Raw genomic sequence first — 12,922 nt, forward strand, 5'->3', positions numbered from 1 at the left:
ACTTAACATGAAAAATCCATAGTCCCTTTTCATTTCCTCCTCCAAGCAGAGAGCATAATTATAGGAGTATATGAGCTTTAAATAGCATGTCACGGGTTCTATATTTCCACAGCATAAGATCTCATAGGGGGCTTGTTCATTCTGGATTGCGAACAAAAGAGCATAAGCAGGAGTTGTGGGTGGACATCAACCTATCAAATACCACATACAGATGTTGAACTATGGGCCATTTCCCTAAATGAAGGCTCTTCATCTCGTCTTCCTGTTTCAGGTCTGGCGTGCTTGCTTGACTTCTACTGTAATGGGTCACTTCACCTTGGTGCCTTGTGTTGGAGGACACACTCCTCAATCTTTTCATTGCTCTCCTCCCTACTATCACTTTCCTCATCTCATCATTTCTTTACACCAATTCTCAATGTGTCTTTGACATTATCATTAAGCACTGTGTTTCTTTTTACCATCTGTTTCAATGCCGCTCTCGCTTCCTTCTCTCTGTATTCTCCCACTCAATCGCTTGCTTAATTCTTCCTTTAGTGTCGGTCTGCTTTCTGACTCGACTAGGTGATAGAGTGTAAATCGACAAGGTACCTGCTGTCACGGTGACGCAACCTCACCTTCAGAACCAACCATGTTCCGAAGGGCAGGTGGGCGGGGTGGTGGTGATGGTGGGGGTGGGACGCTGAGGGGTATATACACTTTTTAGTGTGCGCTTATGTGACTTCTAAAGAGCTCTGTATCCTCACTCCAGCATTCTTATCTCAACTCGTGAAGCACCATGTTAAGACGATCTATTATACATGTGTGTCAGTGTTCTTCTGTATGTGCGAATTCATAAGGGAAGAGCTTCATCAGCTTTCAAAATGCTTTTAACCCCTCTCCATCAACCCCGCAACCCACACCCTTACACCATCCCATTACTAGGCCAAGGTCATAGCCATGACAGTTGCATAACCCCCATCAGAGGGTAACCATGGCCCATTTCGTATCTTAAGGTCCAATTCAAGAGCCTAAATGACAGCTCTAAATTTTCCAGTATGACATGATGCACCATGGGTGGACTGAAGGTGGGAAGTTATACACACATATACAGTATGAGTGCATTTGTGTTGAGCTTCCAAGGTAGAGTGAGAAATGAATACAAATGGACCTTCAAAGGAAACAGGCACCGCTAACCACTATAGCTAAATATCAGAGATGCATTTGAGCCAAGTGCCAGCTAGGATGCTGTTACGTCAGCTCAAATGCAGGTGGCTGAGGATTAAACAGAGGTCAGAAGAGCTCCCTGCTGCTGGTGTGGAGCTGGGGTAAGAAGGTTAGGCAAAAAAAAAAGCTAGAGAATGAATATAAGACAAAAGCTGAATGTGAACACCGTTTGTGTGATTGCATGCCAGCATGGTGCAATGGGGAGCACAATGGCCTTTGGTTTATAAAGCTACCCCAGTGCCTGTGGTCTTTGTCTCACTGCCATTAAAATTCTGTGTATGCAGCGGGGGACCCGGCTGGAGCCATGCCACCATTCAACCTCAGCTGTCAGGTTAGAATAAGGTGTTTTTATATCTGTGGTGAATGGGCTGTGGTGGTGCAGACTGACTGTTAGGGGCAGCTGCTCTGCACAGCAGCCACATTATAAAAGCCCTCCTGGTCCTTCCATGCCAGTTTTCGGTCATCCATAGACCTGCTTGCTTCAGTTAGCTTTTACCTCTGGTCATAGTGGTGTAAGAATTGTTCCTCTATAAGGAATTTCCCCTAGCTTTCCATCTAGACATGAAACCTGCAGGTAACAATGTTGTGCACCTGCCAAACACTGCACTATCACTTCATGCTTCATAGGAAGGGAACTGTTCTCTGGTTAATTCCAGTCTCTGGAAGAAAAGAACTTTTCAGCTTCCTTAAACACTTATATTCTGCGATCCTCTGGAACAGGTTTGCATAAAGGACACTGACTTGTTTTCCATAGCGTCTCATCAGCCATGACCAACACGATGCTGCCCCCATTATTCTTCACTGTTGGGATGGTATCAAGCAGGTAATGAGCCTAGCCGGTAATGTGTCTGGTGTCCTCAGAATGTAACGTTAGGAACTGAGGCTAAAAAAGTTCTGGTTTTATCTGACCAGAGAATCTTGTTTATCACGTCCTGAGACTCCCTTAGGTAATCTTTTGCAACATCAAAGCTTGCTGTTATGTTTTTCAACAAGAAGAGACTTCATCTGTCTCCTCACACTACCATAAAAAAAACCAAAACCCCAAAATCAGTGCAGTGTTGTTTCTCCCACCTTCACACTGGACCTAAGAAGTAGATGTTGGGGTTCTTTGTCACCTCTCCTCCGAGGGTTCTTCCTTGATTACTCAGTTTAGCTTGGCCAAGTTCTGGGAAATATCATATATTCTACTGATGTCTTATGTTTAGGTCTTTTGAAGGCCACTCCTGGAATTTTTCACTGAAGCACAGAGAATCAAGCAAAAAAAATGAGAGATTGAAGTTAAATTTTATGCACATGCCAAACCCAAACCTAATTCACATCCTTTGTCATAGCAAGGGGTCTATAATGGTTTCCTGTGCTTTTTCTTTTAATGTTTTAAGAACGCTTTTAAAGTTCTCGTTGTCTTTCTGGGTGATTTGTGTGGAGTGATAAAAAAACAGATTGGGCATGAAGAAATTTTAGCATTGAGCTATAAGAAAGCTGAACACTTTCTGAATGCAGTGGATATAATATGTGTGTGCAAGTTAGGGCTGCCACAAACGATTATTTTGATAGTCGACTAGTCAGCGATTACTTTTGCGATTAGTCGACTAATCAGATCATCATCCATTGAACATACAGCATACAGCTTATTGCACCAGCAGCATCTGCTCTTATATAACTATCATTAGCTTTCAGCTTTAAGTGTTTAAGGTATGTGCTAACTAAAAATAAAGACAAGATGATAGTTTATTAAATTTTAATGACATTTGCAGAGTGTTTCGGTGGAGTTTAATAAACTCCTTGCTATCTAAAATATAACAGGACACCGGAGTATATTCTCCAGCATCTCACACTTCTGATGATCAGCTGTCTGCTTGACGTTTATTCAGCTGTGTAAAAACTATAACTTTAATCTCATCCAAACCGATTTACTCAGGAACAAATAAAACACTGAAAAAAGCCAAACAACATTTTGAAGTTATCTAAGTGACTCATATATCATGTTTAACCTGAGTAGCAAAAGACGGCGGTGGGTTTGAAAACGATCTGCCGGGAGTCCGTGTTCTCACGGCTCTAGTTAGCCTAGCCCCCGGCTAGCTATTGAGCTAGTGGGTAACAGACGTCTCAGAAAACGTCGGAGCGCTTTTGAAAATATGTGGTGTCTTGATAAACTGAGCAGATATTTGAGGTTTACACAGCTACATTCTCGCCTGAAAATATGTTAAACGTTTATTTTGTGACCCAGAAAGAATAATAAGAATAATATTAAAACTAACCAGCTGCCGCCATTGTTGGAAACTAAGCAGGGCCGCGATGGGCCGCGCTATGAATTCTGGGACACAGTTTCTTCTTCTTCGGGGTTTAACGGCAGCTGGCATCCTTGGACATGCAGTGCTGCCATCTTCTGTTTCAGTCCATTATTACACTCTTAAATCCTACTACTGATTCCTGCGTCTTTTGTGATCTTACAAAGCTTCAAACGACGCGTCGACTATTAAATTAGTCGTCGACGATTTTGATAGTCGACGTAATCGTGACTAGTCGACTAATCGTGGCAGCCCTAGTGCAAGTCTATTATACTGTAGAATTTGCTCCACAAGGCCACAGTGGTTTAAAAAGAGATGACCCCTAAGAGAAATATTACCTGTGACACCAGAGTGTTGTAAGATATAATACACAGGTGCGGTACACTGACCCCCAAATCTTAAAGCTCTATTGTGCCTATCAAATGTGAAAACAAACAGAAAACCCGCACTCGCTGCTAAGTATTCTTTTTAGTATTCATTGCTGGGCAAGACGAACCTATTTAGACTGATGATGAGAAGTAGATCGTGCTGATATGTCAAAGCCAAAGCACATTTGTCTTGCTAAACAATAAAAATTAAGAAGAATACTTTTCATTGAGTCCTGACATGTGCACACTCTGTATTGACAGAACTTTGTGCTCCTGTAAGAGCATGCGTGTCAATTTTCGCATGCAAAGAAAAAGTTATCCTAACTTTGACTTATGCAATGACAGTGCATCTATTCACACTTGTGTATTTTTCTGCCATGAAAAAAAAAGAAACACACTTGAAAATGTAATCCTGCCATTGACACCACACATGCAGAGCCTACCACTGACACCAACATGGATCAGCAGCGTGTGTCCTCAGTGTTTCACTGTGAAGTTCAGAAAGCACAGTGAGGGAGAGAGAAATCCGCATCCGACAAGAGGTTCTCCACTGGAAACTCATTAGATCCCAGAGGCCAGTCTTCGGAGGAGCTGACCTTGTCTTCTGTCAGCATTAAGAACTGTTGGCGGTCACAGGTCATTTAAGTTCTTACAGAGTCTCAAAAAGAAGATCACTTCAGCTGGGTCTTGTGTGGATAGCAATCATTTCTTGGGGTACGCAGCAGAAATTCTGCACACTTATGTCATGCAAGACTTATTTCCTGTTCGTGCTGGCTTTGGTCCTGAAAATATACACTTTGCTCTAGATGTGAAATTGGTCACAAGTGCCACAGATAACCACTGTTCGGGGAGTCATTATTAGAGCTTGTGTGAATGTGTCATATGAGGCAGAAAAAATGTGAATGCATGAATGGTGCTGAAACAGGTAACTGCGGTGGTGATTACAGGGCACTCAATTCCGCAGTCCACAATTTCACAACAGTAAGTTGGTATTATGTATTGCCCCAGACGATCGATGTGTGAGTTTAGGTTTTTTCATGTGCAGGTCTCTAATGGTGGCTTTTTGATAGAGCCATACCGCTAAGTGCACATAGCCACCAAAACCCCAAACCAGCTGGAAGTGGTTGGGTGTGTGTTTATTCAGCCATAAGTGTATGTTTTGGGATTTTCTGTGTGTGTATGTGCAGATATGTGTGTGTGTGTCAAGTACAAATGCATTTACTAGAGGACAGAATTATAGCAAAGCCACCACTCAGCAGCTAGTGTCTGGGGAAAAATAGGGACGGCTTCTCCATTTGGGCTCAGACAAAGATCAGTTTCAAGTGGCTGTTGGGTTTAACAGTGTTTGTTTTTGAAAAGTTCATGTAAGGGTGGTAGAAAGAATGGATTACCCAGGTAGTTTTATCAAAAAAAGAAGAAAAAAAATTGCAAGTTTTGATCTTTTTGTATGATAGAAAATGGACTAAGCTGCAGCTAAGCATAGTGTGTGATTTGTGGCAAGCATGATTGCCGACGTGAAACACAAAGGTGCATAGTCGTTCTTTTATTTTCTGTTTCAATCAGGTCCAATTTGCTGTATCCCCTTCTCTGCCCAGCGAAGGCTGCCCTCACGTTCACCCAGTTCCGCCACACCATCCTCTGCATTTACTGCCATAAATCTTGGCTGTGAACTTGCATATGGGTGCGGAGAGCAAGGGTGGCTCCAGTAATCAGCCATGAGAGTGACTCACCTAGTAGACACAGTACCAGGCATGCTCCAGGCCACAGCGGCATACTGCAGCTATTAATACAGACTTTAATTAGCCCGCCACAAACACTGGCACAATCAGCTCAGTGTCGCCCATGGCTCGTGAGGCAGACAGATCAATAGGTCTGATCATGCCTTTTTCATCAGCTCAAATGAAAGCACTTTGTCTCCAAGCTCAGCCCTGGACCTTGCATATCACCTTAAAGTCTTTTTGTGGCTGTACTGGCTGTGTGCAGTGTTGCGGATGAGGCCTGTATAATCTGGTTGCATTAGGGAACTATAAAGATAAATGAAGGGAGGCACAGAGTATAACTCATCCTGTCACAGAAAGGATTTTAAGACGGGGAAACTTTGTGTTTTCTAAAGCAGCCCCTATCACCCCTACCCCCCAACGCTTCCTAATTTCTCACTCTCTCCACCTCTAGCATGCTTGTTTTTCGCAGTATTTTTCTCCATCTGCTTTTGGCCTATTCCTCTTCCCCCTTCCCTCCATCTCCCTCTTCTTGCCTGTCTCCCTCCCCATCCTCTTTTACTGATGTAGAGGTATGGAAGTGTTCATTTACACTTCTTCTGCTGCACAAATTGCTCTTCTACCTCTATGCCAGCACATTTCAATTTGAAATAAAGGAGTAAGCTGCTTTCGCGGTAACAACTTATTCCGTGTGCTTTTTGGCAAGCTTTTCTGTTGACCTTCAAGTTCCCAATCAGTGCAGAAGAAAAATGGAAATAGCTTGTTCTGAGTCCTCTTTTTTTCCCTGTGAATTGCTCAAATTGTGTTGTGTCTCCTCGCAGAGGTTACTGAATCACTGCCATTTTTACTACCCTCACTCAGCTGCTTCGCTTTTTCCTTCTTTTTCTTCCTTTTTACTCATCTTTTCCTTTATGTTTTGTATGACTCAGTTTTCCTTCTTCTTCTTCTTCTCTTTCTTTTTCTAATAGATGATGTCCCACCTTATTTTAAGATGGAGCCTCCTCAAACCCAGGTTCACCTGGAGGGAAATCGCTTAGTACTTACTTGCATGGCTGAGGGCAGCTGGCCCCTGGAATTCAAATGGATCTACAATGGTACTGAGCTTACACGTTTCTCCTTGGAATACAGGTGAGGAATGCAACCTTGCTTGCCTGCAATAATTCTTTTTTTCCCTTATCTTAACCCTAAGTATCTTACTACATGAGGACATTTTAGAGGCATTTAATTGTAACTAATAGCACAATTGCTCATTTTTATTCATATTCCAAACTCATTTCTATGGATTTATTCAGGACTGATTTGGCTGCATATCTCCCTTGAAACATAGCTTCTTGTGTTCAAGGGATTATCAAATTTATTCCGATTTGTATCTCACACTGCATTCAACATTCCGAGATGGTGTGTGCAGATAAATATTCTTTACTCTCCCCTCTCTTGCGGTTTGCTGAAACTATCACTGCCGTAATAAAATCAGACAATGCAAATTCTTTTTTATCAGCTTATATGGTGTGGATGGGCCACTTTGATCTGTGAGCTGTAGTATGCTTTTTCACTTATTTTGGAGATGTTCTGGACACCTCGTATTACATATTTCAGCCTCTAAACACAATGTTGAATTATTGGAACAACTCAGCGTGGTAAAAGAAGTGTTCACCCTGCGCTAACAAGTCCTCTGTGCACGTGTGCGTGTGTGCCCACTTCTACATGTACAGTATGCTTGTGTAGCATTATGCCTGCATGCGAGTTAACAGGTGACAGATGCAGTCCACAGTGGAAGTCACTTTCAATCCAATTTTAGCACAGTTTCCTAGACTCCACTCACAGTCATACCAAAACCCTAGACATGGACAGACACGCTAAGGTGGTAGTGTCTGATTGCTATCGCTGCCCCCCTCCCCACCATCCCTTCGCTGCCTGTTATACCTACCTTCTTTCACACATCCTCTCTCTCCCCTTCATCTTTTTCTTCTCTCCTTGTCTTTCCTAAGCATTTGGCTGCGCTCTCACGTGGCTTAGTCTCTGGGTCTGCCTTGCAGGCCAGCCCTCTGCTTGTTATTCTTCACCAGCCCTGATCAAAGAGGAGAACTGGAATCCATTTAATCAGACCCCCCACCCCCCCTTACCCCCCGAATTGCAGTGCAGGGGGGAACATGGCTGGGGTGGAAGCTACACTCCTAAGTGGCTGTAGCAAACGGGAGTAACTGCTTAGGTTATTTTGCTAGTATTTCACATGCACCATCTGGATGGAGGAATCGCGTTTTGTGAGTCCTGCCAGTCAGGACCTGCGCTCTACATTAAAATTTCATTCTTCCTTCTCTGGTTTACTATCCACTGTCCAGGATTACATCAGCAGCAAATAACACTTCAAAGATGCGCTGTTATTTTCCTTTTTTTAGACCATTTATGTCTTATTACAAAGAGGAATGTCATTAAGGCACCGTTTCAGGTGCCCACTGAAACATGTCAATTAATTTAGCATCTTGAGTGTGGGTGATAATAGCAGCAAGATGACAAATGTTGCTGTCTGTCATGCTGATGATGACTAATTGCAGTTGTGTTGCGTGTGCCCATTAGGTACCTGATCCCCTCGCTGGACCGATCGCACGCTGGCCATTACCGCTGTATTGTGAGAAACCGAGTTGGTGCTATAATGCAGTGCAGCACTGAAGTGCAGGTTGCCTGTGAGTAAAGGATTCTTTCTATACATCCTCCATTCTGGCAGATTAAGGGCAAGACACTGTTTTTGTGAAAAGCTCGTCATGCACACTATGTGGATGAGTCACTTTGTTTTAAGGCGCTTAGCTTTTGAAAAAGGTACATAACATTAATGCTAATAATGGCAATTGTTTATTTCCATCCTTTTTGCTGGCAGGCATTTTCAGCATTTTCTGTTCTAGTATCTTTTCTCTGTCTCCCTCTTGTTAACTCACTTTTTATGTCTCCTAGATATGGGGGGTTTTGTGGAAGGTGAGAGGTCTCAAACTGTGTCCCAGGGCGAGGGTGCTCTAATCCGTGCACCACGTATACACAGTTTCCCCAGGCCCCAGATTACCTGGTTCAGAGATGGGCGTAAGATTCCCTCCAGCAGTCGCATGTAAGCCTCCATTCACCCCAATTTGATTGCTTTAGTTTAGACAAAGCATTTATGCATCTTACTTGTGTTTTTCTGTGCCTGTCTCAGAAAGTTCTCTCATATATGAGCTGTAGATGAATGCAGAGCTGTTGAAATAGAATATCTTTCACTTCAGAGAACTCTAAGAGGTTCAATACTGCTCACAGATTTTTTTTTTTTTCCAATCCCCCCACACACCATGAGTGAAGTTGAGCAGAATAGTTGATGAACGAATGTTGGCACAGGCCTTGTGTTCATCATTGAATCGCCTCTCAGTGATAAAGCGGGTTATTATATTGGCCCTATTGACTTTGCAGGCAGAATGATTGAAGGGTAGAGATAGAGCAGGCAGCAGAGGAACCAATTAGACAAAATTGGACAAAAGGCCTCAATTGATGATAGGTTTGACTGACAGCACTCACCCCTGGTTAGATTTCTGTCTTGAAGGGTCTATGTGTGTGTGTGTGTGTGTGTGTGTGTGTATGTGTGTGTTTGCATATCTTGCAGACATTTGTTATGTTTATGTATTTCAAACAGTTTTTAAATGATGATTTCATTTATTAAGGGGGAAAAGGCTATCCAAACATAACTGAAAAAGTATTTCCCCCCCTTGTTAAATCAATAATTCACTAACCACAAGCAGGCCTGATTACTGCCAGACCTACTAAATCAAGTAAAAGTGAAGTAGGTTAAAAGATCTCAAAAAACCACCATGCCACCAGTTCACCAACTGCCATCATTCTGGAAAGGGTTATAAAACCATTTCTAAGGCTTTGGGATTTCAGCAAACCACAGTGATCGCCATTATCCACAATTGGAGAACATTTGTAACAGTGGTCAACCTTCCTAGAAGTGGTAGGCCAACCAAAATTACTGCAAAAGCACATCAACAACTCATCCAGGAGGTCCCAAAAAAAAGACCGAGAACAACATCTAAAGAACTGCAGGCCTCACTCGCCTAATTTAAGGTTAGTGTTTATGATTCCACAGTAGAAAAAACAGTGGACAAAAATGGCATCATTAAGAGTTTCAAGATGAAAACCGTTGCTGACAAACACAAAGGCCCGTCTCACATTTGCAAAAAATGTCTTGATAATTTCCAGTACTTTTAGGAAAATACTCTGTGGACTATCAATACAGAACTATCTGGAAGGTTCGGGTTCTGATATGTCTAGTTTTAAACAAACATCATACCAGCAATCAAACATAGTGGTGGCAGCGTGGTGGTCTGAGGCTGCTTTGCAGCTTTAAGACCTGGACTTTAAGGCCTTTCCCTACTTGATGAAACTATGCATTCTGCTCTTTACCAGAAAATCTTGAAGGAGAACGTCTTAAGCTCTAGCGCACTTGGGTAGTGCAGCAGGACAAGAGGCCCACCTATGAATGGCTACAAAAAACAAAATAAATGTCAATCAAAGTCCAGACTTCAGTCAAATTTCGATGCTTTGGCATGACCTTAAACAGGCTGTTCATGCTTGAAAACCATCCACTGTTGTGGATTTAAAACAATTCTGCAAGGAAGAGTAGGACAAAAATCCTCCTCAGCGATCTCAAAGATTTATTGCCAGTTATCACAAATGCTTGACTGCAGTTCTTGCTGCCACAACCAGTTATTAGGTTCAGAGGACACATTTCACACAGGGACAGTTCCAATTGGAAACACATTTCCAAGTGCCGGTCTGTGTAGTGAATTTTTCTTTATTTATCTGTTTCTGTTTTTTGAATTATGTGGAAATATCCAATATTCCTTAATAAATACTGTGAAATTAATATCTGTTATCCAGAAAAGAGATGTAGGCTGTCTATAATGTCACAGAAAGCACCTCCTTATCTATGATCACCATCATGTCATAGCTGACATGAAGACATTTACCCTGGGCTGCATGTTGTTGGTTAAAGCATAGATTTGGTGAAAGTACTTTCTGAGTCCAGCTGTAAAAGTTGCAGTAGAAGCACTGAGGAATATTGTAAGAAAAATCTCAGTCCTTTCCATGAATGTCCAACCAATCCCAGAGCTAGTTATCGTGTTGTTTAGAGGTGAATCTTATTAGAAGCAAAGCAGTGAAACTTTGCACCGTGACAATGTGAGTCACTGACAGGATACTCTACATTTACCGCTTGTTTGCTCGCTTTGTGTCAGGCCACATTGATATTCACAGGTGTGTGTCTGTGTATCAATGTGCGTTTCTTTAAGTGTCTGTTGAATCTGTAAGAGCCTCAGCTCCTAATTGTCCAGGAGTCTGTCTGTTTATCCTGCACCAATCAGGTGGATGCTGGCAGATACAATGAGCCTAATCTGGCCCCATGCTTGGCGTCAGCTCTCATTTTCACCAAACCATCAGCCTAACCTACATTTAGTCATTCAAGAGGGTGCTGGGCCACAGCAGTGACAGAAAAGATTGGACTTGAAAACTGCACCTTTTACACATTCATGGTTTTTATATGTGTGTGTATTTTCTGAAAATTGTCATAAATACTACAAATGCAATTACCGTGAGAAAAATCCATTTTAAGTGCATAAATAACTACTCGAGCGGTTGTTAGATTTATTGTGAAATAGAGCCAATATTTGATATTTGCCTATATTTCAGTCCAAGAAATATACAAATTTAAAGAAATATACAAATTTAAAAAGTAAAGAAGAGAAACACCCATGACTGATGATGTTGCATAGTTTGTCAATCAGAAGGTATTCTCCCTCTTACGCTCGCTTCCCTCATTCAAAAAATAGGGAACGCCACAAATACAACAACCAGCCAAAATGGGACATCTAAAAATGAGTAATCCACTTGAAACAATAAAAACTCATTATTTTTTAAACTGCATTATCATATCATCTTATTTGAGTCCTTACTAAGCATAGATGTCACAACCAGCAAATGTTAAGGAAATATGTCTGAATCAACGGCTTTTTAACCAAATATCAACATCAGTATTGGTCGTGAGAGCCTAAACCTTACATACTACTTTACTGCTTTTTAACTTTCTTTTCAAATCTCCATCAACCAGGAAGAACTGCATAAAGATGAATCCTGATGTCTCTTGTATACCTCAAATATGTTGAAATCAAAGTTCATTAGTTGCACCAAGCTGTCTTAAACTATTAAGAGAAATAGCCAACAGCGTCGATAGCCAGCCAAGCAACTGCTTCCATGGACAAAACTCAGACTGGCCGCAAGTGTGTTTCTGTAGAAACCCTCTGGGATCTATAACAATTAAAATGACAGTGAACCCTTTAATGAAGTACTTTATATATTAAGCAGATAATAAAAAGCAAGACATGTTCTGAGTTATTTCCTAAACACACTGTGTATATTGTAGAGAGAAGTGCTCATAAAATTGTCTCTCTCTGCTTCTTTTCAGTGGTAATTTATGTGATATGTATGCGTATGTGTGTCAGTTTACCCTTCAGATTTATTGACTGTGTGAAACAACTACTCACTGGTTTAATGATTTGAGTGTTTCTGTGTGCGAATGTACGGTTTTGAGTTTGTTTGAGGATGAATTTTGCAATGTACAGCAGTTGGCTGAAATGAAATGGACTGGAAATTTCTACCACTCTTTGCACCTTTTAATTGGAAGCCAAATTGGTGGCCTTAATTTGGTGCAGCTGCACACTACCAGTTTGTAGCTTTCTGAGACTAGGGTGATTGTTGCAGGAATTATTATTCACTAATGCACTGTCCTTAAAACTAATGCGTGTTTTTATTTGCATGGATACTCAGTGCCATCGCCCTGGACAACACGCTCGTCATCCTGTCCACCGTGGCCCCTGACGCAGGACGTTATTATGCCCAGGCAGTTAATGATAAAAACGGGGAGAACAAAACCAGTCAGCCCATCACTCTCACAGTGGAGAGTAAGTACTCACACGTGCGCATACATGTGTACATGCGTATACACAGGAAACAGACTTCTTCGCCCACAGAGTAAAGACACAGCAGGTTGTTTGTGTCAACATGTTGTTGCAGATGAAAATGTAGTTTTGGGTTGTGTTTTTTTTTTTTTTAAATTTGTGTATTTCCTCTTGGCGCATCACTTAGATACACATTTTATTTAACACAGTGGCAACACAACAGGTTGCTCAGCCAAAAACAGTAGAAACAGAGATAGCGCCCTCTACTGACAGGTGCTTTCTTTATTTCCCGATTTCTCTTTCTAAAAAATACATGCTTATCATACTCATTACCTGCAGCATAATAGATGTCCTCTTATTCTCCAAGGCCTACTCCA

General features: G+C 41.8%; 1 protein-coding gene across 5 annotated transcripts in view; it reads left to right on the plus strand.

The window, feature by feature from the left end:
• Window positions 1-12,922, plus strand: part of LOC146711514 (protein sidekick-2-like) — an 86,931-nt gene that overhangs the window by 41,214 nt on the left and 32,795 nt on the right. For all 5 annotated transcript variants that reach the window (XM_085454365.1, XM_085454361.1, XM_085454363.1 and 2 more), the window contains exons 2-5: window positions 6,546-6,705; window positions 8,152-8,258; window positions 8,524-8,671; window positions 12,415-12,548. In XM_085454365.1, coding sequence (XP_085310491.1) covers window positions 6,546-6,705; window positions 8,152-8,258; window positions 8,524-8,671; window positions 12,415-12,548 — 549 coding nt within the window. The remainder of the gene's footprint in view (window positions 1-6,545; window positions 6,706-8,151; window positions 8,259-8,523; window positions 8,672-12,414; window positions 12,549-12,922) is intronic.

Source organism: Copadichromis virginalis, linkage group LG4, assembly GCF_057382275.1.
Source record: "Copadichromis virginalis isolate Kocher_CV1m ecotype Utaka linkage group LG4, C_Virginalis_male_GT1.1, whole genome shotgun sequence".
Taxonomy (NCBI): domain Eukaryota; kingdom Metazoa; phylum Chordata; class Actinopteri; order Cichliformes; family Cichlidae; genus Copadichromis; species Copadichromis virginalis.